Genomic DNA, 27060 nt, shown 5'->3' on the forward strand with positions numbered 1-27060 from the left:
TTGTTAACTTGTAAGACATGGTGCAAGAGCACATGACAAGGAACTGATACAGCAGTTGACAGCCTGTTTAGAATAGAAAGAACACATGTGGTCATTACAAATCAAGCCTCACATCATAGCCTAATGCTAGTCCCCTTTAAATTATCCAGTGTTCCTACTCTCATCATGTATTGGTCATTGAGATCGATCACATTCACAATAATAGCACTCGATTCTATGATTACAATACGAGGTGCATTCAAGTTCTAAGGCCTCCAATTTTTTTTCTAATTAACTACTCACCCGAAATCGATGAAACTGGCGTTACTCCTCGACGTAATCGCCCTGCAGACGTACACATTTTTCACAACGCTGACGCCATGATTCCATGGCAGCGGCGAAGGCTTCTTTAGGAGTCTGTTTCGACCACTGGAAAATCGCTGAGGCACTAGCAGCACAGCTGGTGAATGTGCGGCCACGGAGAGTGTCTTTCATTGTTGGAAAAAGCCAAAAGTTACTAGGAGCCAGGTCAGGTGAGTAGGGAGCATGAGGAATCACTTCAAAGCTGTTATCACGAAGAAACTGTTGCGTAACGTTAGCTCGATGTGCGGGTGCGTTGTCTTGGTGAAACAGCACATGCGCAGCCCTTCCCGGACGTTTTTGTTGCAGTGCAGGAAGGAATTTGTTCTTCAAAACATTTTCGTAGTGCCCTTTGGAACGCAATGGGTAAGGATTACGCCCTCGCTGTCCCAGAACATGGAAACCATCATTTTTTCAGCACTGCCGGTTAGCTGAAATTTTTTTGGTGGCGGTGAATCTGTGTGCTTCCATTGAACTGACTGGCGCTTTGTTTCTGGATTGAAAAATGGCATCCATGTCTCATCCATTGTCACAACCGACGAAAAGAAAGTCGCATTCATGCTGTCGTTGCGCGTCAACATTGCTTGGCAACATGCCACACGGGCAGCCATGTGGTCGTCCGTCAGCATTCGTGGCACCCATGTGGATGACACTTTTCGCATTTTCAGGTCGTCATGCAGGATTGTGTGCACAGAACCCACAGAAATGCCAACTCTGGAGGCGATCTGTTCAACAGTCATTCGGCGATCCCACAAAACAATGCTCTCTCCTTTTTGTCGATCATGTCGTCAGACCGGCTTGTGCGATCCCGAGGTTGTTTCAGTTTGTTGCCACACGATGTTCTGCCTTCATTAAACTGTCGCACCCACGAATGCACTTTGGACACATCCATAACTCCATCACCACATGTCTCCTTCAACTGTCGATGAATTTCAGTTGGTTTCACACCACACAAATTCAGAAAATGAATGATTGCACGCTGTTCAAGTAAGGAAAACGTCGCCATTTTAAGTATTTAAAACAGTTCTCATTCTCGCCGCTGGCGGTAAAATTCCATCTGCCGTACGGTGCTGCCATCTCTAGGACGTATTGACAATGAACGCGGCCTAATTTTAAAACAATGCGCATGTTTCTATCCCTTTCCAGTCCGGAGAAAAAAAATCGGAGGCCTTAGAACTTGAATGCACCTCGTACTGTAGTGAATCTATGTCCTAGATGTTCAGCACAGTCTATGAATTAGGCAAAGATATACTTGAGATGATGGTCTTCATCTGACGAACTTCCTGCTGCTCACTGCCTACCATCTACTGATGGAGAAACTGACTGCCTTCTAACGACATCGTATCATAAGGTGTCGCCAGCATTGAACTTCAACATGGAAGCGAGTAACACGGCCTCTAGGAGTCTACATTCCCGTTCAACATACAGGAGCCTCCAAGTGCTGAAACCTAGCAGGCCAGTAGGGAGGAACCATATTTGTGGATGTGGTATCGATAGTTCCGATGCCACACTGTAGGCGCACGCTCGTAGGTCGGCACTAAGAGAGCGGACGAACTAAGTCGACCACAGCGCCCTCTAGTCAACGCTGTGGAGCTCAACGAGCGCCGCTGCGCTTTCTCCCCATTTCGTCAAGAGCAGACGGCCTGGAAACATCGCTTCAACTTCAGAGTGTGTTGGCTTGTTACTGAGTCTTTGTACTACTTACGACGGGAATACGGCTTCGCACCTGCTCATCATCGCAAAATTATGTAACCATTTACTAACTTGTTTTTACCATGAGTAAACATCTTTAATACTACACGCAGTACCGAAGTGCTTTGCCTCACCTGCTCCTATTCGCTTCCTTCATTCGGCCTATTTTGCAGATCACAGGAGCAGACACAGGCGGGATACAGAAGTGGAATGGTCTGCCAAGTTCCGCGCTGGCAGCGATTTGACCCCAGACGCCGGTCTATCTGAGCGGCCAGTCTCAGCTACTGGTTTCAAGGAACCTGGTGTCTCCGTGACTGGGGAACGGTGCTGTGCAACGGTGGAGCAACAACGGCGTACAATTAAGGAGCAACTTCCGCCGAAACTCCGACAAGAGGTGTTGCTGCTTGATATTAATGCACGTTCCATCATCAGTAATGTCGTAGCGCAGAAGTTACGCCAGTTCAGGTGGGAGGCACTTTAGCTCCCGCCCTATTGTCCTCATCTCTCCCCGCGCGATTATTACGCCATCGCTCGCTTCAAAAAGGCATTCAAGGGTCAACGATTCTTGTCGAACGAAGATGTGCAGCAGGCAGTTACGCACGTCTTCAGTCCATAGGATATGACGTTTTACCAAATGGATATCTTACACCTGGTACTTCGGTGGGATGATTGTCACAGTGCTCGAGACGATTTTGCCTGATTGGCATACCGATTCTGGACTTTACCGCCTTCGAAAGGAAACTTTTTGATCGCCCCCTTATACGGGATGCCACAAATCTTTTGGATGAAATTTAAACAGGTGATAGTGGGTCCACAACAGGTTATAATGAGACAGCGAATCAATTATCGTGAAAGCACTGAGCTGTGCTGCGGCTCGCGTTACTGCTGTTTGTTGATTTCCATCCTCTGTTGAAGGCCAGACCTTATCGTTTAGTTGACATGGTTGGGACTGTTTGTCTTCTTCTCGTGTTGACTGGCGCAACTTGGTTTCAAAAATCAAATGGTTCAAGTGGCTCTGAGCACTATGGGTCTCAACTTCTGAGGTCATTAGTCCCCTAGAACTTAGAACTAGTTAAACCTAACTAACCTAAGGACATCACACACAACCATGCCCGAGGCAGGATTCGAACCTGCGACCGTAGAGGTCTCGCGGTTCCAGACTGCAGCACCTAGAACCGCTCAGCCACCACTTGGTTTCGCAAGCGTTGCCTGTCCGCTAGTGGCAGCAGCGGCAGCGGCAGTTATCGATATTTAGTAACTGTGGCCCTGTCTTTGGGGCGACGTCGTGGTTCTTCCGGGTCGTGTCAGTAGGTAGTTCGATTGGTGACTGAGGAGGAGACAGGTCGGCACAGTGCGGGACCGCTGGTGACGCGCATGGACTGCCGGATCGAAGGCCTGTGGTCACGAGGGTGCACGACCTCGTCTTAAACCGGATTCTGCAAGCTTTAAGTTGAGTGCATTTGGATTCAAGTAGAGAAACCTCCGCCATTGTGAGATTTTGCGATTCTCCAGTGTTGCTGCTCGTAGTGTTGCCAAGGCGAACAGCAGCGAGTGGAGTACTTAGGGAAGGCGGATCTGATTAGCTTTCCTGGACTTCTATTTACTAATTATTGCGTTCAGTTTGTTACTATTTAAGTTCAACCAGCGATATTTTTCCTGCCTTGTGGCTGCTAACGCCCCGGTTACCTGCCCTGTGGGGGTTAGTGTATGTAACGGCAGTGGGCGAGGGCCTTGCAGTTGCTGTCTGGTAAGGTGTGTAGTTTTGACAGCTTTCTTGATTGTAGGTTGGTTGGCGATTCTTCTACTCTGGTGGTAGTGATTCCTTTCTCGTTACAGGCGCTCTAAGCAGTATTCTGCGGGCAGTGTCCAGACTGCCGGTTTCGGCTTTGGTGTATTTTTTACATTTTTGCATTTGCTTTATTGGACGTCAGGTAGCCTCAGCAATATTATCATTAGTCATTCGTTAGACTGCCACCAGTCTGAGTTACCATCTTGTGAAGTGAATGCAACTCTTGGCTACCTATCTCATCAATCACGAAAGTGTCTTTTTGCCGGACCTACTCAGGGGTCGATTCCTGATGCACCGTCTATGACTGGCCCTTGTGTTTTATTATTGTATTCGCTGTTTTATTGTATGTTTCAAAATTTTTTTTAAATATAATTGCCATTCTTGGTTTTACAGCAGGCTTAAATGATTGCGCTACCAAGTTTACAATCATTTTGTCTCCCCTGTTTGGTGATCAGTTGCCTGTCCTTTTAAATTAACCTTTGCTGTTGTATTTGCTGTTTTATGTATGTTTTTTAATTTGTAATATAATTGCCAATCTTGGCGTTACAGCAGGTTTAAATGGTTGTGCTACCAAGTTTATCATCATTTTGTCTTAGCCGTTTGGTGAGCAGCTGCCTGTCTTTTTAAATTAACCTTTGCTTTTGCATGCTGTTTTACAGTATGTTTGTTAAATTTTTTGTAATTGCCGTTCTCAACGTTAAAGGCCTTCAGCCGTGACTGTGGTAGCTTACCCTAAAATTCTAATTGGTATCACATTGGCTTGTTTTTAAAACATTATTTGCTGTGTCTGTATTTTATGCTTATTTGGTAAATTGTAACGTACTGAAAGCACTATTAATAACACAGTTGTTTATTCCTTCATTAATAACGTGTGATATCTTTATTTATTGCTGCGTCTGGAATTATCGTTTTAAAATAAATGTGTGTAATCGCAAAAGTGAACCAATAGTAACTGATTACGGCCCCGTCCACAACTGTAACCGAATCCTGCTTTCCTTGACTACCAGGTTTCAAGCACATTTATTGCGTTATCGACATAGGCAGCGTACACCGCATAACAACAAAGAAGATGATAGTAATTGTTCAATGTGACGACCATGAGTCTCAATGAATGCATGCCAACGCCGCATGAAGTTCTGTCGCACTTTCCCTAAGATCTCTGGTGTCTTTTGTACCAGTTGACAGGCAGCTTGGGCCCCAGCAAGCAGTACTTCATCCTTTTCATAACCAACGTCTTAACGTAACTCCAGACATTCGGCGATCGCGCTGGCCCTGGGACAGGGCATCACCTTTAACCCAATGCTGAGAGCACATTAACAACGAAGTGGGGTCATGCACAGCCGTGCTGAAACCACAGTATACAGCAGGCACCCGGGATCTTTGTAAGAGTACCGCAGAACTGCATGAACTGTTGCAATACTTGCATTGAGAGTGACGTCCGTCTCTTTGAACAATTACTACGAGTTATGATGTTGTTATGCAGTGTACGCCGTCTATGTCCATAGTAAAATAAAACTGCATTGCCGAGCATTGGTTCCATACCTCAATATACTCGGTTGTGGATCCACCTTCATCTGTTTCAGTATGACTCAAAGGGTCGGACACACCTACCTTGTATAAACGTATTGGAGATGTGAACCTTACGATTAAGTTCCCATCTGATTGCGCTCCCACAACACCCAAAGCAAACTGTTGGGGAATTAGGTTCCTGAGGGATGGATGCCGTCATATTTTACTGCTGATGTAAGATTTAACGATCAGTACGGTCCACCATGGCTAGACTGAGCACAACCTCTATCTTGCCAAAAAAAGGTCACTTGACCTCAGCACTGCGAATTTTTGTGTCTTGCGTCATCTCAGATGTGAAACTTCCAGCAGTCTTGCTCATATACACGAAGAACTGAGGTAACGAATTGTACAGCCTTTACGAGATGTTCTGGGATGCCGAGGCACCCTAATCCTTCTTCTTGGGAGACGAGAGGTTGCCTTTCGTAAAGCGTTTCTACATATTACGTGTTGTAGATATTAAAATTTTGTGTAGCATATTAAATCTATATGGAGGATACAGCTAAATTTTATGACGAATAACATTCTGTATAGTATTAAACTAGTACAGTTAAGCCATATTTTGATAATCGTTCACCATTTCGTAGATTGAAACGGAAAAAAGTCTTCTACCACGGAGAGCGTGATACTTGAAACCAAACGGACTTTCTTTAGTGTTTTAACAGTTTTCCCCATGTTGAAAATGGGCATTAGAGCCCAGAATGAGATTTTCACTCTGCAGCGGAGTGTGCGCTGATATGAAACTTCCAGGCAGATTAAATCTGTGTGCCGGACCGAGACTCGAACTCGGGACCTTTGCCTTTCGCGGGCAAGTGCTCTACCAACTGAGCTACCCAAGCACGACTCACGCCGCGTCCTCACAGCTTTACTTCTGCCAGTACTTCGTCTTCTACCTTCCAGACTTGCAGGACTAGCACTCCTGAAAGAAAGGATACTGCGGAGACATGGCTGAGCCGCAGCCTGGTAGAGCACTTGGCGCGAAAGGCAGAAGTCCCGAGTTCGAGTCTCGGCCCGGCACACAGTTTTAATCTGCCAAGAGGCATTTGTGTCGTTTGCCATCAGCTTCAGTTTTAAAGTGTTTTTAACTTGTCACTGAGTTTTGTTAGTACTTCTTCATTTCAATTTACTTACTTATTATTAGTCTGTAGTAGAGTAATAACGCAGTATAGACTATTAAAAAGGGAATTTACTACTTTTTCTTAATAACAACGCTTTTACACATGAACAGAATATTTATTCCAACGTACGTTACCATGTTGAACCTTGGAACACTTTTTTGCATTTCGAAAAAGCTTACTTTTCCCGAGTAATTTTAGTAATTTCAGAAGAAGACCGCAGCACACATAAACTGAATGTTATCGTTTCTAAATGAAATAAGAAAATATATTAAATTTCTGTTACAGCGCTGGCCAGAGGTGAAGGCTTGGAAAGGGTTCCAAGATAAAACGATCTACTTTACATTAAATCGTAACATGTTGCGTGCGGAAGTAGTATTGTGTTTCTTATTACGATAGGCATTCGATGACATATTTTGCGTAATCAGAAGAAGACTTAATAGAAAAGGTTACTTTCGAAATACGTTTGTACTAACTACGAAAATATTTAAAACTGAAGTCAATGGCAACTTGTTAGTTAACTAGTTATTTAATCATCCACAGATCATTCAAACGATTCTTTTACTGTAATAATACCGGATACGTATATACGACTTGTCTTAACATTAACTAAAGTACAAATTCATCAACTGAATAGAAGTTGTACAGGAAAAATTTTGAATAAGATTCAAAACTTGCTTCATTACCTGTCAGATATTTTATGTTGTTGGACATATAAACGAACATTTTTGTTGCTACACACTGAACTCTTTTCTGAACTACTGATAGCCTTAACAATGGTTTCCAATTTTCAAATTTGTGTGAGATCTTACGGGACTTAACTGCTAAGGTCATCAGTCCCTAAGCTTACACACTACTTAACCTAAATTATCCTGAGGACAAACACACACACCCATGCCCGCGGGAGGATTCGAACCTCCGCCGGGACCAGCCGCACAGTCCATGACTGCAGCGCCTGAGACCGCTCGGCTAATTCCGCGCAGCTAACAATGGGTAAAAAAGCCCATTTTTACCTCTAGTGTTGTAGGTATGGACATCACCGCTCTTCTCAAATTCTGATGAGTTACTTATGACGAATTTCATTAACGAATACATGTATTGTGACGGCGAAGTTGAAATCTCTACCTGCTTGAAGAGATACCTACATGACGTCGGTGGACGAACAGCACATATTCCTACTGATCGCTTTTGTGCAACCCGTACATTCTTTCTGAGTAACGAGTTACTCCCGAAAATTGTTTCATAAGACATTATTGAATGAAAATATGCAAAATATACCTCGAGGTTGATTCGTTTCCTTCCACGATTAGCAATTATAGGAAGACCGGAAGTAGCTGAACTTAATTGTTTGAGCTAAGCAATTTTTTTCTTCCCGTTCAAGTTGTCATCAACATGTACATGGAAAGACTTAGAGCATTTTACCGTATATACTGACTTCTGCACACATGCTACATGAATTTTTGGTATGACTATTTGTTCTACAGAAATGAATGTAATTTGTTCTTTGTAAAATTAAGAAGAGTCTATTTTCAAAGGAGCGAAAGGCTATTTACAAATTGTAAAGAAACCAGATGCCGGTTGTAGGAGTCATGAGAGGGAAGCAATGCTTGAGAAGGGAGTAAGACAGAGTTGTAGCCTATTCCCGAAGTTTCTCAGTCTGTATATCGACAAAGCAGTAACGGAAACAAAAGAAAAATTTAGAGTATTAATTAAAAACCAGGGGGAAGAAATAAAAACTTCGATGTTTGCAGAAACAAAAGTTGAAATGTGTGTGAAATCTTATGGGACTTAACTGCTAAGGTCATCAGTCCCTAAGCTTGCACACTACTCAACCTAAATTATCCTAAGGACAAACACACACACCCATGCCCTAGGAAGGACTCGAACCTCCGCCGGGAGCAGCCGCACAGTCGATGACTGCAGCGCCTCAGACCGCTCGGCTAATCCCGCACGGCTTTGATGTTTGCAGATGAAATTGTAATTCTGAAAGAGACAGCAAAGGGCTTGGAAGAGCAATTGAATAAAATGGACAGTGTTTCGCAAGGAGGATATAAGACGAACACCAACAAAACCCGAGATAGGATAATGCAACGTAGTCGAATTAAATCAGATGATACTGAGGGAGATAGACCTGGAAAAGAGAGGGCACCAAAAAACTGATGTTGGTCGAAGTAGAGAGGATACAAAATATAGACTGACGATTGTAAGAAAAGCATATCTGAAGAAGAGAAATTTGTGTACATCGGGTATAGATGTGTCAGGAAGTGTTTTCTTAAGGTGTAGTCATGTACAGAAGTGAAACGTGGACGGTAACAGAGTAGAAGACTTTGAAATGCTGCGCTACAGAATGATGCTGGAGATTAGATGGGTAGATTACGTAACTAATGAGGCAGTATGAAGAGAATTGGGGAGAAAAGAAATTTATGGCACAACCTGGGTAGAAGGAGAGATTGGTTGGTAGGACACATTCTGATACTTAAAGGGATCACTAATTTAGTTCTCGAGGGAAGCGTGGTGGGATAAAATTGTAGAGGGAGATCAAGAGATGAATATAGTAAGCAGATTCAGAACGATGTAGGTTGTAGTAGTGCAAAAGTGAATCCTGTGGCACTCCTTTTGTGATATTTTCCTCCCAGTCACTATAATTTTGTGCCTTTGGGACGTTGTCTGAACTGTATAGTTTAGCCTTTTACATTTTGCGTGTTGCGAATGATTGAAATCAGTTTCGTATGAAACTGTTAATTCCTCAAAACTTGAGGTTTTTAAGAGAGTGATATGATCTAAACAATCAGACAGCTTGGAAACACCATACGAAATAACACCTGGCAACATATTATTATTTACAGCTTTGTATTATTTGATGACTGAATGTGTAAATAGATTTGTTAGTCGAGCAACCCTTCTGGTGCCGCGCGGGATTAGCCGAGCGGTCTCAGGCGCTGCAGTCATGGACTGTGCGGCTGGTCCCGGCCGAGGTTATAGTCCTCCCTCTGGCGTGGGTATGTGTGTTTGTCCTTAGGATAATTTATGTTAAGTAGTGTGTAAGCTTAGGGAATGATAACCTTAGCAGTTAAGTCCCATAATATTTCCCACACAGTTGCAATTGAACCATTCTGGTATTCAAACTGTCGTATGCTAAGTAAATTGCTTCCATTTAAGTGTGCGACTACTCTTGAGAACTTCAATTATTCGAGTGTTTTGAAAAATGATGACACTAAGAAAACTGCACAATAATTATTTCAGTCTGTCTTGTAACCGTTCTTACGAAGTGGTTTAGTAACTGCATATTTTAGCCTGTCTGACAAATAATTCCCTGAGGCAGTGATGCATTAGATACATCGATAAGGACATTACTTATTAAGCTGGAACAACATTTCAGAATTCTGTCTGTAATTCTATAAACCAGAAAGGAACTGCTTCTTTTTCTTATATATTTGTAAACATTTAATTTCAGTGAAGGTTGTTGGTGCTATTCCTATTTGCTTTAAGTTTCGTGGAATAACATTTTAAGATATTGTCTTGTTTCTTCAACTGAACCATTTAATCCCACATTTGCTGCTAAGTATAGAAAGTGGCTATTAAAAGTAATAGCAGCTTGTGAGTTATTACTCGTTCTAGCCACACGTTCACATTTACGTTTCATATTGGCTCGTTAGTGGGTCCACGTTTAATGGAACGTTGTTACTGCTATTACGGTACAGTTTCACCTCTCTTAGTTTTCGCTATTAGTTGTGGTACAGCTTACGTAAAACAAGCAGTTGAGGCCGCTTGGTCTAGTTACTACTGTGACGGAAAAGATTTGGTAAAAGAGAGGAAATAGCAGACAAGTAAAAAGAACTCTTGCAAAAAAAAAAAAAAAAAATTGCTCAGTTTAAGAGGTGTATCATATAGATCTTTAAGCTTTGGGACATCCACTGTTAAAGAGTCAATAAGCTAATCATGGAGATAAATGATCAGGAGGTATTGTTCTCGCCGGGCGGTCTGTGCCTCACCTTTAGGCATTGCCAGCGGTCAGCACCTGTCTCTTGTAAGGTTGTCACTGAAAACTGAGGCGGCTGCAGAGTTTTATGGTAGAGACACTCCTATTGGACTCGGCTACAGAAGGAACTTTAGGAAAAAGGTAATTCCCAGAAACCAACACTTAAATTTTAATAGACATGTGTACATTATGTCTCTGAGTAACCATAGAATAGGAGTATAGGGGCGGTAGAGAGACTACACAAAAGATTCAAGTCCTAACGTAGGTATAAACAGTGTTACCAGTGCAAGTTGTGGGACCCGAACCACGAAAATGCCAAGTTCTACGTCACTGGTTGTAAATCGAGCGCCACAGTGTAGGCCACTTGCTATATTCTGATTATTGGATGGAAGTAATGATAATACAGTGAGACAATGTGAAACCTATCTGTTAAATATTGAGGGGGTACTTTCTGTTTAAGTTACACTATAAAGAAACTGGTGCCGGCTGGTGTGGCCGAGTGGTTCTAGGCGCTTCAGTCTGGAACCGCGCGACCGCTACTGTCACAGGTTCGAATCCTGCTTCGGGCATGGATGTGTGTGATGTCCTTAGGTTAGTTAGGTTTATGTAGTTCTAAGTTCTAGGGGTCTGATGACCTTAGATGTTAAGTCCTATAATGCTCAGAGCAATTTTGAACCAGAGAAACTGGTCGCCAGGCGCAACACACTCTCATGAATAAATACGAGGGCGACTCACTGTGGCTGCATTTGAATTTCACTCTCATCTAAATTACTTTCTAGTATATAGGAAACGGAGGACTACTAGTGAAAGCTGTTGAGGATGTGGGTTTACTCGCTGGCCTCCAAAGGAAACGACGCGGCTTTCTAGATCCTTATACCTTCCCTAAATGAGTCTCCAATAATGCATCTGTACGATCATCAATATGCATATAGCAACTTTACTATAGGGAGATCGTACGCATTTAAATGAGATGCGATATCATATTCCACTGGCAAAACTGAAATAGTGAAGCGATTGTTGAATCGCGAATTAAAGCTCAAGTATTGTCATGAACCTACACAGGTGATCTACTCGTAGTTACATGACACGATGTAGATGATCATTAAAGACACACAAAACAAGGCTGGTTCCCGCTGTTAATTTACCGTAGCATAACTTGTATACGGGAGATGTTGCAACCATTGGGTTGCAATCGTACATTACGTTTAGAAAAGATGGAAGCAGACATATATGAATCGTTCCCATTGTATATAGTCTATAAATAGCAAGTCACAAACACAGTCTCGCTCTATTGATCTTCATTGCTCATTTGGTCTTGATCTCGTTGCCCCTATGTAGCATCGAAATACTTTCGTTTTATTTGTTATAAGAGCGCATGTTCTGATCTGTTCTTACCGGTATTTTGGGAAATGTATCATGGTTAATTTCTTAATACGACGATAATGAACACTGAGCGTTCATGTACTCATTTATTAGATAATAACATCCATTTGCCAGTTATTTGAAATTTTCCAACAGTTTAGCACAGCTGCTGCAGAAGCGAAAAGGATTATCGCTGGCCACCTTTTGATTCGCCATTACGCGGATTTTTTTAAATTTCCGTATAAAGACACCAACAGCGCACTCAAACGCGTAAGAAATGCTTAAAATATGGAATAAATTATACTGGCGAGTATTTAAGTACAAAAACTTTCACTCAAATGCCAGAACTTGGCCTACGTAGAAAAAGGTAAAACATACGATCCTGGCTTGGCTGTATGAAACTGCGTAAGTAATTGACATTTAATTTCCAATTGTACCGTCAGTGTGAAGACAGTCATTTTACATTTCTTACAAACCTCAACCCACGTATATGAAGTGCAACAGTATAGATTATCTGATTGTGATTGTATTTTTTTTAATTAGATGCTAACAAACATGAACGATTTATCCTGTAAAAGTCTTAGCTGCACATTAGTGTAATTTTTCACCACTTGCAGGCGACATTAATTCGAACAACGCATACAGCACCGACTCCACACTTGTGTCACTCAAACATTTTAACACATCGTTTTATACCTTACACACCACAGAGAAGAAGATTCTGTCATTAAATGGTTTCTGTGCATAAGCAGAATATTACGAGCGTCATTGACTTCCTGGGATGATGAATGTAATTAAACATTCTAGAATCGTACACGTATTTGTTGAATCATTCGTGACAAACACACTACTACATGCCATGCAACAATACGTGGACAAAGAGACACTACCACACCAACAAATCGAAAGTTCTAAGCTCCCGAACATTGGTACGTCTCAGGGAACTGAGAGGTGAAACAATTTTGCTATTGCATATGATTATGTAATGACTATGAATTTCCACTGTTGGCAATGTGGATCCCAGCGGATTGTCTCAGCGAAAGGTTGTCGCTCATCGGTGCGTTATCATCAAGAAAACAAACTAAAACTCTGGTGTTAAGTGTGAAATAATGCGAATAGTAGACATGGTTTGAAGACCCAAAAACTCTTCTAACGATTTATACCTTCAAGCAGTACAGTTCGAACAGTGAAACATGTTACCCAGCAATCACTAAAAGGTATGAATTTTCTGACTTTCTATGTTCATTAAGAAAGAAACGACTTTAGCTGCGAACTCGTGTGTAATGCATTGATTCGCACTAATTATTCCTGCTAACTGAAATATGGTATACTGTTATAAGCGTTGTCTAACGTGCACTTTCTTTGTTTATCGCTACTCGTGGCCGAGCGGCCCATAATACAAGCCAGTCACGTGGATGAACGAAAACTTCTCCTAAATGTCTGACTTGAATATAGGTCTACCCGGTCCAGTCACATTAATAAGAGGGTTGGAACTTTAATAGTGGCAATTATTCATTTACAGCTCGTACGAAATACATACGTTTCACTGACGTTCAAAGTAGTCACCAGCATTGTGTATAACCCGTTGCCAGCGATGTAGAAGTCGTAGGATGCTCTTAGCAGTGCCAGTTGCGTTGGCAGTTCGAGCGGCGGTGTTTATTGCCCGACGAATTTGTAGCACTTCTGAAGCGAATGCTGTGAAGTGTTTCCTTCAGTTTAGAAATCGAGTTGAACTTATGAGCGCTTAAGTCAGGGGAGTGCAGTAGGTCGTATAGCACTTAGCAGTCCTTGAGCATTGTCTTGCAAAATGATGGTCAGGTCTTGCAGAAAGTGTCATGACTTCTGTCTCTAAGCTGGTCATAGGTTGTGTTCCAAAAATGAACAGCACTGCTAAGAGTATCTTACGACTTCCACAGGATACACACAATGCTGGTGACTACTTTGTGGGTTAGTAAAACTTCGAAGGACGTATCTATTTTGTACGAGCTGTAAATAAATACACTCCTGGAAATTGAAATAAGAACACCGTGAATTCATTGTCCCAGGAAGGGGAAACTTTATTGACACATTCCTGGGGTCAGATACATCACATGATCACACTGACAAAACCACAGGCACATAGACACAGGCAACAGAGCATGCACAATGTCGGCACTAGTGCAGTGTATATCCACCTTTCGCAGCAATGCAGGCTGCTATTCTCCCATGGAGACGATCGTAGATATGCTGGATGTAGTCCTGTGGAACGGCTTGCCATGCCATTTCCACCTGGCGCCTCAGTTGGACCAGCGTTCGTGCTGGACGTGCAGACCGCGTGAGACGACGCTTCATCCAGTCCCAAACATGCTCAATGGGGGACAGATCCGGAGATCTTGCTGGCCAGGGTAGTTGACTTACACCTTCTAGAGCACGTTGGGTGGCACGGGATACATGCGGACGTGCATTGTCCTGTTGGAACAGCAAGTTCCCTTGCCGGTCTAGGAATGGTAGAACGATGGGTTCGATGACGGTTTGGATGTACCGTGCACTATTCAGTGTCCCCTCGACGATCACCAGTGGTGTACGGCCAGTGTAGGAGATCGCTCCCCACACCATGATGCCGGGTGTTGGCCCTGTGTGCCTCGGTCGTATGCAGTCCTGATTGTGGCGCTCACCTGCACGGCGCCAAACACGCATACGACCATCATTGGCACCAAGGGAGAAGCGACTCTCATCGCTGAAGACGACACGTCTCCATTCGTCCCTCCATTCACGCCTGTCGCGACACCACTGGAGGCGGGCTGCACGATGTTGGGGCGTGAGCGGAGGACGGCCTAACGGTGTGCGGGACCGTAGCCCAACTTCATGGAGGCGGTTGCGAATGGTCCTCGCCGATACCCCAGGAGCAACAGTGTCCCTAATTTGCTGGGAAGTGGCGGTGCGGTCCCCTACGGCACTGCGTAGGATCCTACGGTCTTGGCGTGCATCCGTGCGTCGCTGCGGTCCGGTCCCAGGTCGACGGGCACGTGCACCTTCCGCCGACCACTGGCAACAACATCGATGTACTGTGGAGACCTCACGCCCCACGTGTTGAGCAATTCAGCGGTACGTCCACCCGGCCTCCCGCATGCCCACGATACGCCCTCGCTCAAAGTCCGTCAACTGCACATACGGTTCACGTCCACGCTGTCGCGGCATGCTACCAGTGTTAAAGACTGCGATGGAGCTCCGTATGCCACGGCAAACTGGCTGACACTGACGGCGGCGGTGCACAAATGCTGCGCAGCTGGCTCCATTCGACGGCCAACACCGCGGTTCCTGGTGTGTCCGCTGTGCCGTGCGTGTGATCATTGCTTGTACAGCCCTCTCGCAGTGTCCGGAGCAAGTATGGTGGGTCTGACACACCGGTGTCAATGTGTTCTTTTTTCCATTTCCAGGAGTGTAGTTGCCACTATTAAAGTTCTAACCCTCGTACATAGGACCCCGACTTTGTTGGACGTCAAAGTACCATAACCACTCACAGACGACATTTTTAACAGTGGAGCGCAAATGAAATGTGTCGGTGATTTGGAAATCACTGTAGTGGTTGTAGTAGTGAAGAAATAAAAGGATTTTCTCATCTCTAAGAGAGCTTGATCTTTGGCTTTCGGACCAAGGGTGGAAGCATTTCCGAAACGGCTAAATTTGTAAACTATTCGTGTGCGGCCGTGATTAAAGTATACCGTGCACGGCAAAACGGCGCTATCTTAAACCAAGAATAGTTGACAAGGGTGAATAACTGCTGAGGAGATGTGTACGGGTGAATACAAGTGCAGCTGTTGAGCAACTGAGAGCCCAGATGAACTAAGGGGCTTGCAGCAGTGTCTTCTCAACGAACGTTTAGCAAACGTTGCTGCGTATGGGATTGTGCAGCAGACACCTGCTTCATGCATCCATGATGACTGCTACTCGTGGCCCCGAAGGCAGGAACTGGCACGCCAGTAACGATACTGGGCTGTCACTGACTGGCGGCAGTTGTCCTTTTCATACTAATCGAGTTTTATGATCCACCAGACAGATGGCCCTTGCAGTGTACGGTATGAAACGCCTTAAAGCAAAACATCCCGGAGCAATCATCCTAATTGTCCCGGCCAGGCTAGAGGAGGGAGCGTTATGATCTGGCGAATGTTTTCGTAGCATTTCCTGGGCTATCTCGTCAATCTTGGAGGCACAGTGCATGAACACCAGTACGCATCTATCCTTGAGGACCATGTCCACCCCGAAATGCAGTTTGTTTCTCCTCGGCAACATGTCATCTACCAGCAGGACATTCCAACGTGTCACACATCTCGCAGTGTACGAGCGTGCTTAGAAGAGTGCCGGGATGAGATAAGCATTCTCCCCTGGCCTCCAAACTCCCCAGATTTAAATACAGTCGAGAATCCGGTGAACGACCTCAATTGGGCTGCTCGCGCCATGGATTCTCAACTGAGAAACCTAGCCCAACTCCCTGCGGCACTGGAGTCAGAATGGTCCCATGTCCCTTCCAGAACTACATTGACTCTCTCGCTGGACAAGTCGCAGCGGTCCGTGCAGCAAAATGTGATTGTTCAGGCTTCTGACACGTGGTCACATTAACGTGTTTGGACAGTGTATATCTCGATGGTAGTCAAAGGTGTAAAGTAACATAAATCTTCAGCAGCTCCAGTCGTGCGAACAAGCCAATTACTTCCTGACATGGAACTGTGGTCGAAGGGACCCGCAACAAGAGCCTTTGAGGTTGAACTAACTGACGGATAAAAAAATTGCCGCATGAAGAAGGAGTTGTTTTACATAAAGTAAATTTGGCTGGCGTGTTTGTACCTTTCAAACATGATGTCTCTTTAAATTTCGCGACAGATGCGTAGCAATGGCTCTAGTAGCGCCTCTATGAGGATGCAAATCAGTTTTATTTTAAATATACGCTGTATTGGTAATGCTCATTAGTTACTTTTGAAACTGGTAGTGGGGAGCTGTTGTTAGTCAAGAACGCCTTTAAGACAGTGGTTCCCAAAGATTCTGAGACCATTACCCCTGAGTGTAACCACATACACACATCGAAAAATGTTTTGCTTCACCTCGGTTCCGAGAGTTCCAGAAAATGTACAGAAAGCTGGAATAGAGATCAAAATAAACATCATTTCCGCCCTTTTTATTGCTCATGAAAACCACACATTGCATGTTGTACCACCCCCGGCGAGGCCTTCAAAGGTGGTGGTCCAGATTGCTGTACACACCGGTACCTCTAATACCCAGTAGCACGTCCTCTTGCACTGATGCATGCCTGTATTCGTAATGGAATTCTATCCATAAGTTCATCAAGGCACTGTTGGTCCAGATTGTCCCACTCCTCAACGGCGATTCGGCGTTGATCCCTCAGAGTGGTTGGTGGGTCACGTCGTCCATAAACAGCCCTTTTCAATCTATCACACACGTTCGATAGGGTTCATGTCGGTAGAACAGGCTGGCCACTCTAGTCGAGCGATGTCGTTATCCTGAAGGAAGTCATTGACAAGATGTGCACGTTGGGAGCGCGAATTGTCATCCATCAAGACGAATGCCTCACTAATATGCTTCTGATACGGTTGCACTGTCGGTCGGAAGATGGCATTCAGGTATCGTACAACCGTTACGGTGCCTTCCAGGACCACAGCGGCGTACGTCGACCCCATATAATGCCATCCCAAAACACCGGGGAACCTCCACCTTGCTGCACTCGCTGGACAGTGTGTCAAAGGCGTTCAGCCTGATCGGGTTGCCCCCAAACACGTCTCCGACGATTGTCTCGTTGAAGGCATATGCGACACTCATCACCCTGTGGCTGCACGAAAAGCATTATGGCGTTGCTTTCAGGGTTCCTCCGAGCCATAATCCGTAGGTAGCGCTCATCCACTGCAGTAGTAGCCCTCGGGCGGCCTGAGCGGGGCATGTCATCGACAGTTCCCGTCTCTCTCTATCTCCTCCATGTCCGAACAACATCGCTTTGGTTCACACCGAGACCCCTGGACACTTCCCTTGTTGAGAGCCCTTCCTGGCACAAAGTAACAATGCGGACGCGATCGAACCACGGTATTGATCGTCTAGGCATGGTTGAACTACAGACAACACATGTACCGCCTTCCTTGTGGAATGACTCGAGCTGATCAGCTGTCGGACTCCCTCCGTCTAATTGGCGCTGCTCATGCACAGTTGTTTACATCGTTGAGCGGGTTTAGTGACGTCTCTGAACAGTCAAAAGGTGTGTGTCTGTGATACAATATCCACAGTCAACGTCTATGTTCAGGAGTTCTGCGAACCGGGGCGATGCAAAACTTTTTTTGATGTGTGTATTAGCTACTACCTCCCCCTCTGCTCTTTCTCTTACTCCTCCCCATCTGCCGCCCAACCCCATCAAAAACATGACCTAACTAAACTTTACGGGAAAAAGAATTTTACGTGATATCTATTAGCTTTAAAAAGACGAAAGATAAATGATATTTACTTTATGTAAGAGTTTTATTAAACAATAAACTAAAGATGCAATGAGACAATTCGTACTGCTTATTTCTTCATTTTTATAGACTGATGGAGTAATTCACAGTTTATCGCTAGCGCATTCTACAACATCTTCATAGAAAGTAAAGTTAACAATGTACACTCAGGATAGACACTTGCTACAAAGCATAGTTCTCCCTATCACTCCTCTCTGTACCGACTCTCGTTTCGCCGGCAACTAGCACCCCATCTGAAAACAACCAAGTTAAAATGTGTGCACTATACTTATCGTTCGTAAACCACCTAATCTCTGGACTCCTTACTTCTGAATTGGCAAAAATTGGAAGACTTCAGGCTGCCCATGCTTACTGTATGACTAATAGCACAAATAGTGATAAGAATAATAGTAATACTGTTCAGGTACTACAAAAATGTAGTAGCTATTACATGGTTACTACTGTTTAGTACTATCAATTACTTTGTTTATTTGCTGTGAAATGAATAATGAAACCATTTCTCGTCCATTGCTGGAGCTACTTACAACTGAGAGATGGCATTTTCATGTTTCATTTAAGCGTATGTTATGTACATTTCACAATTTTAGTGTCATAAGTGCTAGGTACAAATTAACAAGCGTGTGTTTAGTGACTAGCCTATGAGAGGAAGATTATCAAAAATTCGTTTCAAAACCTGTAAGCTCCATCTCATTATGTTTACGATAGTGATTGTATTTTAAAGAGTAATATATATGCAGTAGTAAGTTTTACTAAATAATGATAATAGTAGTGATATTTGAAATATAATTCAGTTCCTTGACCGAAAGAAAACCTAAACTTGTTGTCTTGATCTCTTATAAAGTTTAATTCTACCTCTGATTGGGTAATTAACCCTAATGTAGGAACCACTGCTGTAAGGAAACAAAGACGCCATTATCAAAACCCCAATTCGTTTGAACGAGGTCGTGTAATACGGCTACCAGAAGCTGGATGTTCCTTCTGCGATACGCAGAAAGACTTGCCAAAAATGAAGTTACTGTATATTACTGCTGGCAGCAGTGTCCACGAGAGTGTACGCACTCAAGAAGGGCGGACACCGGACGGTCACGTGGAACTACCGAGAGGGCGTATGGCTCTGGCGCATCGTACTGCATCTGCAGCAGAAATTTGACCAGCAGTTGGAACCACACTGAAACAACCGACTGTTACAAATGGTAGTTCATGGACAGTTCCGAGTCAGACGCCCTTTAGTGTGCGTTGAACTGACCCCAAACCACCACCATTTGTGACTTCAGTTGTACCAAGCGAGATCTGTGTTGTGTTTTCCGATGCCAAAGTACGGGTGTTGATTGGGTCGAGGCCAGTTGAGGAACTGTAACCAAGCAGTCAGCGTACTAGGAAGCTGGACCTACACATGGAGTTATGATCTGGTGTGCTTTTTTGGTTTTTTTGTTATGAATATTTACTATCAAAAACAGTCTTGATCACAATTTACTTATACGGTGACCGGTTTCGACCACTACTGTGGTTATCTTCAGACCAATAAGAACCTCCTTCTGATGGATAATCACTACACATTCTCCAGCAGAAGAAGGTTCTTACTCATTGGACTGAAGTTGACCACAGCAGTGGTCGAAACCGATCACCGTAATAAATAAATTGTGATCAAGACTGTTTCAGATAGTAAATACACTCCTGGAAATTGAAATAAGAACACCGTGAATTCATTGTCCCAGGAAGGGGAAACTTTATTGACACATTCCTGGGGTCAGATACATCACATGATCACACTGACAGAACCACAGGCACAGAGACACAGGCAACAGAGCATGCACAATGTCGGCACTAGTACAGTGTATATCCACCTTTCGCAGCAATGCAGGCTGCTATTCTCCCATGGAGACGATCGTAGAGATGCTGGATGTAGTCCTGTGGAACGGCTTGCCATGCCATTTCCACCTGGCGCCTCAGTTGGACCAGCGTTCGTGCTGGACGTGCAGACCGCGTGAGACACCGCTTCATCCAGTCCCAAACATGCTCAATGGGGGACAGATCCGGAGATCTTGCTGGCCAGGGTAGTTGACTTACACCTTCTAGAGCACGTTGGGTGGCACGGGATACACGCGGACGTGCATTGTCCTGTTGCAACAGCAAGTTCCCTTGCCGGTCTAGGAATGGTAGAACGATGGGTTCGATGACGGTTTGGATGTACCGTGCACTATTCAGTGTCCCCTCGACGATCACCAGTGGTGTACGGCCAGTGTAGGAGATCGCTCCCCACACCATGATGCCAGGTGTTGGCCCTGTGTGCCTCGGTCGTATGCAGTCCTGATTGTGGCGCTCACCTGCACGGCGCCAAACACGCATACGACCATCATTGGCACCAAGGCAGAAGCGACTCTCATCGCTGAAGACGACACGTCTCCATTCGTCCCTCCATTCACGCCTGTCGCGACACCACTGGAGGCGGGCTGCACGATGTTGGGGCGTGAGCGGAAGACGGCCTAACGGTGTGCGGGACCGTAGCCCAGCTTCATGGAGACGGTTGCGAATGGTCCTCGCCGATACCCCAGGAGCAACAGTGTCCCTAATTTGCTGGGAAGTGGCGGTGCGGTCCCCTACGGCACTGCGTAGGATCCTACGGTCTTGGCGTGCATCCGTGCGTCGCTGCGGTCCGGTCCCAGGTCGACGGGCACGTGCACCTTCCGCCGACCACTGGCGACAACATCGATGTACTGTGGAGACCTCACGCCCCACGTGTTGAGCAATTCGGCGGTATGTCCACCCGGCCTCCCGCATGCCCACTATATGCCCTCGCTCAAAGTCCGTCAACTGCACATACGGTTCACATCCATGCTGTCGCGGCATGCTACCAGTGTTAAAGACTGCGATGGAGCTCCGTATGCCACGGCAAACTGGCTGACACTGACGGCGGCGGTGCACAAATGCTGCGCAGCTAGCGCCATTCGACGGCCAACACCACGGTTCCTGGTGTGTCCGCTGTGCCGTGCGTGTGATCATTGCTTGTACAGCCATCTCGCAGTGTCCGGAGCAAGTATGGTGGGTCTGACACACCGGTGTCAATGTGTTCTTTTTTCCATTTCCAGGAGTGTATTTGTAATACACTGATCACTGTCACTCCCATAATCTATTGAAAAGTAATTTTTTGTTATGGTTTTCGGACGCAGAACTGCTACAGGAATAAGCGCGAATTCTGTGGTTTATGGAAGGGTAAAAAACAGAATGTTAAATCAGCAGCAATGGGAGCTAAACTCAAAAAGCCGGCCGTGGTGGCCGAGCGGTTCTAGGCACTCCAGTCCAAAACCGCGTTGCTGCTACCGTCACAGGTTCGAATCCTGCCTCGGGAATGGTTGTCTGTGATGTCCTTAGGTTTAAGTAGTTCTAAGTCTAGGGGACTGATGACCTCAGAAGTTGAGTCCCATAGTGCTGAGAGCCATTTTAAACTCAAAAAGGAGGGAAACTAAAACTGGAAGGAAATCTTAGAAAACTACTATTGAAGTTGTGTATGTGTGTGTGTGTGGGAGGGGGGGGGGTGCGTTGGGTTATTTTCCCCAAAAAAAAATGGTTCAAATGGCTCTGAGCACTATGGGACTCAACTGCTGTGGTCATAAGTCCCCTAGAACTTAGAACTACTTAAACCCAACAAACCTAAGGACATCACACACATCCATGCCCGAGGCAGGATTCGAACCTGCGACCGTAGCGGTCGTGCGGTTCCAGACTGTAGCGCCTTTAACCGTTCGGCCACTCCGGCCGGCCTTTTCCCCAAAAAAGGGGCGTCAAATGAGCGACGTCATCTCACTGACACTGATAAACTCGAGGACGCGATCGATTTGAAACCTCCCCTTAGAAAAATTAATGAATTACTGTGCTGGTAAACCTCTTACATTATTTGATTTTCAAAAAGCTGAGCAAAACTGAACGTACTCAGACATAACTCTCTTTACTTATTCTGATCAACACTAAAATGACAGATAATACTTTTAGCGCAACGCAATCTGACTTTAAAAAATCCCTACAAAAGAATGGCCCTGACTAACCATAACCTATACCTTTCATGAATCACTTGCCTCACAAAAATCTTCGTTACTCGAACTACCACAGTACAGTCAGCGCCAATACTGCTAGCTAAATAAAGGATTCTAACTACAGAAGGCACTAACTACTGATAGCTATACTTAGCAAATGAAAGATTTTGATAGAGATCAAACAATGTATTTAGCTCAATAATGTTGAAAAGTCATAATATATATATATCAGTTCATGACATCCAGTCTTACAAATATACTCTCTCTGATGGACACACGTCCAGATCATCCGCTCTCAAAACTCCATCACTCTCCCCACATCCACCACTGCTGGCGGCTCACCTCCAACTACGCAACGCTAAGCGCTGTTAACAGCCAACTGCCCAACACTACAATAGCAATCTCCAACAATGCAAACCAGCCACAGACTGCACACAGCACAGTCAGTGATTTTCATATAGAGCACTAGGTGACGTTACCAACATAAAAACCTAAACAGCCTACTTACAGACTGAGCGCGTGTCATCTGCTAAAAGGGAAGATATATCAGGCGACAGCTGTAGACGAGCGTGTAACGGAGTAAAATAGGGGCACTCAAGTGAAAGGTGTCCCACCGTCCACGGTTGAGAACAATGTGAAAAAAGCGGGCGAGGATCGCCATTTAAAAAATGTCGATAGCTAAAAAGACGCTGCCCTATCCGCAGTCTAGTTAAAATTATCTTCTCCCGACGACGAGGCCGGAAGAAAGAGGTCCAAGCACAGGGAAGGGCTTTCACGTCCCGTAATTTACTATCGGGTAGTGTAGACCAATGTGTGTGACATAAAAGAGGAACATGACGACATAAAACGCTCTGTAGATCGACAAAGGGAACCTTATGAACAGCGGGCCGAGGAAGAGTGACTGCAGCCTTGGTCACTATATCGGCTGCCTCGTTTCCACGGATACCAACGTGCCCTGGGATCCAGGGGAATGCCACAGAGACGTCCCCCAAGTGGAGCAAGTGGAGGCAGTCCTGAATCCGGTGGACCAGAGGGTGAACAGGACAAAGAGCTTGGAGGTTGAGGAGAGAACTGAGCGAATGCGAGCACATAATTTACTGCAGCTGATCATGGCGACGGATGTATTGGACAGCCTGGAGCGATTACCCATGACAGTAGGAGCACTCTCGTGGTTATTCCACGCAACGTGTCTGCAAGTTTGTACGTCAGTCCGGTGATTCGAGCTGTTGTACTGCCACTCATGAACAGAATTCCCGGGGGTGTTTTCCAACAGGACAACGCTCGCCCACATACCGCTAGCGTAAACCAGCATACTCTACAGACTGTCGACATGCTGCCTTGGGCTGTTACATCACCAGATCAGTCTCCGACCGAGCACATTTAGGACATCATCGGGCGTCAACTCCAGCGTCATCCTCAACCAGCATTAACCATCGCTGTATTGACCGACAAAGTGCTACAGGCACAGAACTGCTTCACACAAACTGCCATCCAGCATCTTTACGACAGAGAGCATGTACGTCTGCATGTTTGCAGTCAACATTCTGGCGGTTACACGGGTTATTAACGTATCAGCACTTCACATTTGCAGTGGCTGATCTCATGCTTGCAATAACATGTGATCTAGCACTATTAATCACTTAATTGTGTCACCTAGACAAAAAAATGTCCAGACACATGTGACCAAAATGGTACGGGAACAGAGGATGACAGACTAAAGGCGGAAATACGAAATGTCTTTTTCCAAAGCTGCTTGACAGAAGAAGACTGCACTGCAGTTCCTTCTCTAGATTGTCGCACAGATGACAAAATGGGAGGTATCGAAATATATGACAGAGGGATAGAGAAACAATTAAAATCGCTCAAAAGAGGAAAGGCCGCTGGACCTGACGGGATACCAGTTCGATTTACGCAGAGTACGAAAAGGAACTTGTCCCCCTTCTTGCAGAGGTCTCTAGAAGAGCGTAGCGTTCCAAAGGATTGGAAAAGGGCACAGGTCATCCCAGTTTTCAAGAAGGGACGTCGAACACTTGTGCAGAACTATAGACCTATATCTCTAACGTCGATCAGTTGTAGAGTTTTGGAACACGTATTGTGTTCGAGTATAATGACTTTTCTGGAGACTAGAAATCTACTCTGTAGGAATCAGCATGAGTTCCGAAAAAGACGATCGTATGAAACCCAGCTTGTGCTATTCGTCCACGAGACTCAGAGGGCCATAGACACGGGTTCCCAGGTAGATGCCGTGTTTCTTGATTTCCGCAAGGCATTTGATACAGTTCCCCACAGTCGCTTAATGAACAAACTAAGAGCACATGGACTATCAGACGAATTGTGTGATTGGATAGAAGAGTTCCTAGATAACAAAACGCAGCACGTCATTCCCAATGGAGAGAAGTCTTCCGAAGTAAGAGTGATTTCAGGTGTGCCGCAGGGGAGTGTCGTAGGACCATTGCTATTCACAATATACGTAAATGACCTTGTGGATAACATCGGAAGTTCACTGAGGCTTTTTGCTCATGATGCTGTAGTATATCGAGAGGTTGTAACAATGGAAAATTGTACTGAAATGCAGGAGGATCTGCAACGAATTGACGCATGTTGCATGAAATGGCAATTGAATCTCAATGTAGACAAGTGTAATGTGCTGCGAGTATATTGAAAGAAAGATCCTTTATCATTTAGCTACAATATAGCAGGTTAGCAACTGGAAGCAGTTAATTCCATAAATTATCTGGTAGTACGCATTAGGAGTGATTTAAAATGGAATGACCATATAAAGTTGATCGTCGGTAAAGCAGATGCCAGACTGAGATTCATTGGAAAAATCGTAAGAAATGCAGTCCGAAAACAAAGGAAGCAGGTTACAGTACACTTGTTCGCCCACTGGTTGAATACCGCTCAGCAGTGTGGGATCCGTACCAGATAGGGTTGATAGCAGAGATAGAGAAGATCCAACGAAAAGCAGCGCCCTTCGTTACAGGATCATTTAGTAATCGCGAAAGCGTTACGGAGATGATAGATAAACTCCAGTGGAAGACTCTGCAGGAGAGACGCTCAGTAGGTCGGTACGGGTTTTTGTTGAAGTTTCGAGACCATACCTTCACCGAGGAGTCAAGCAGTATATTGCTCCCTCCTACGTATATCTGGCGAAGAGACCATGAGGATAAAATCAGAGAGATTAGAGCCCACACAGAGGCATACCGACAATCTTTCTTTCCACGAACAATACGAGACTGGAATAGAAGGGAGAACCGATATAGGTACTCAAAGGACCCTCCACCACACACCATTAGGTGTCTTTCGGAGTATGGATGTAGATGTAGATGTATTCGTGTGGTGTGAGGCGCCTTGCCAGGGTTCGCGCGGCTCCCCTGTCAGAGGTTCGAGTCCTCCCTCAGGCATGAGTGTATGTGTTGTCCTAAGCGTAAGTTACTTTAAGTTAAATAGTGTGTAAGGCTAGGGACCGGTGATCTCAGCAGGTTGATGCCACAGGAACTTACCACAAATTGGCAATTTTTTTTTCAATATGTATTCCTGAAATTTGATTACTCTACATTATGTATTTTTTGGTGTGGCGATTCTTTTCCCGTTAGTGTATTTGTTCATCCGTGTGAGACTTCGCTACTGCTTTCCCATCTCCATTCCTCCAACATGAACACTGTTACGAGATTTTCACTCTAGAGCGGAGTGTGCGCTGATGTGTAACTTCCTGGCAGATTAAAACTGTGTGCCGGGCCGAGACTCGAACTCGAGACCTTTTCCCGCTGCAGAGTGAAAATCTCGTTCTGGAAACATCTCCCAGGCTGTGGCTAAACCATGTCTCCGCAATATTCTTTCAGGAGTGCTAGTTCTGCAAGGTTCACAGGAGAGCTTCTGTAAAGTTTGGAAGGTAGGAGACGAGGTACTGGCAGAAGTACAGCTGTGAGGACGGGGCGTGAGTCATGCTTGGGTAGCTCAGTTGGTAGAGCAGTTGCCCGCGAAAAGCAAAGGTCCCGAGTTCGAGGCTTGGCCCGGCACATAGTTTTAATCTGCCAGGAAGTTTCATGAACACTGGTAGCGGTAGTCACGGATAATGACGGAAGCAACGAAGTGTATGTGGTGGTTGCATTGAGCGTCTTTACAGTTAATCAGCACAGGTACGGACAGAGGCAGCCACTTGTGGAAGCCTCGCGGTTCGCGTGTGGACTCACCCCGGGCTCCTGGATGTCGCAGATGTCGACCTCCGGCGCGGGCGTGGTGGTCCTGGGGGCGGCGTGTCGGTGCCCGCCGCCGGACTTGCGGCGCGCTGACGCACACGTCGACGCCGCGAGCACCAGCAGCGCCACCAGCAGCAGGCGGCCGCGCCGCGCCGGCGCCGCTCCACACATCTCCCCCACCAGAGGCACCGCGACGACGGCCAGTCTGCCGAACATTCCATTTACCTTAGCCGTAGTCACCAAATACCAAAGTATCCCGACTTCCCCAATCTAATGTGAAATTCCCACCATTATAAAAGTAGTCCCTATGATCCATCATGAGCAGGGGACATCAGCTGGTCAAGAAACTATGGTAAATTTCCCAACAGCCGCATAATTGAGGTGTTATTTTATTTCACTCTGACGAGTTTCGGCATTCCAGAATGCTATCTTCAGACCTCATATACAACTCTCAAAATTAAACGATATGGTCGTACAGCGCTATATTCACGGAATCGCCGAAG

At 45.3% G+C, this 27060-nt stretch overlaps 1 protein-coding gene across 2 annotated transcripts in view; it reads right to left on the reverse strand.

Moving 5' to 3' along the window:
• The window catches only part of LOC126106385 (connectin), a 749467-nt gene that overhangs the window by 71381 nt on the left and 651026 nt on the right, over positions 1-27060 (reverse strand). For both annotated transcript variants that reach the window (XM_049912650.1, XM_049912651.1), the window contains one exon: positions 26552-26762. In XM_049912650.1, the coding sequence (XP_049768607.1) occupies positions 26552-26728 (177 nt within the window). In that variant the 5' untranslated portion in view covers positions 26729-26762. The remainder of the gene's footprint in view (positions 1-26551; positions 26763-27060) is intronic.

This window comes from Schistocerca cancellata, chromosome 10 (genome assembly GCF_023864275.1).
Source record: "Schistocerca cancellata isolate TAMUIC-IGC-003103 chromosome 10, iqSchCanc2.1, whole genome shotgun sequence".
Taxonomy (NCBI): domain Eukaryota; kingdom Metazoa; phylum Arthropoda; class Insecta; order Orthoptera; family Acrididae; genus Schistocerca; species Schistocerca cancellata.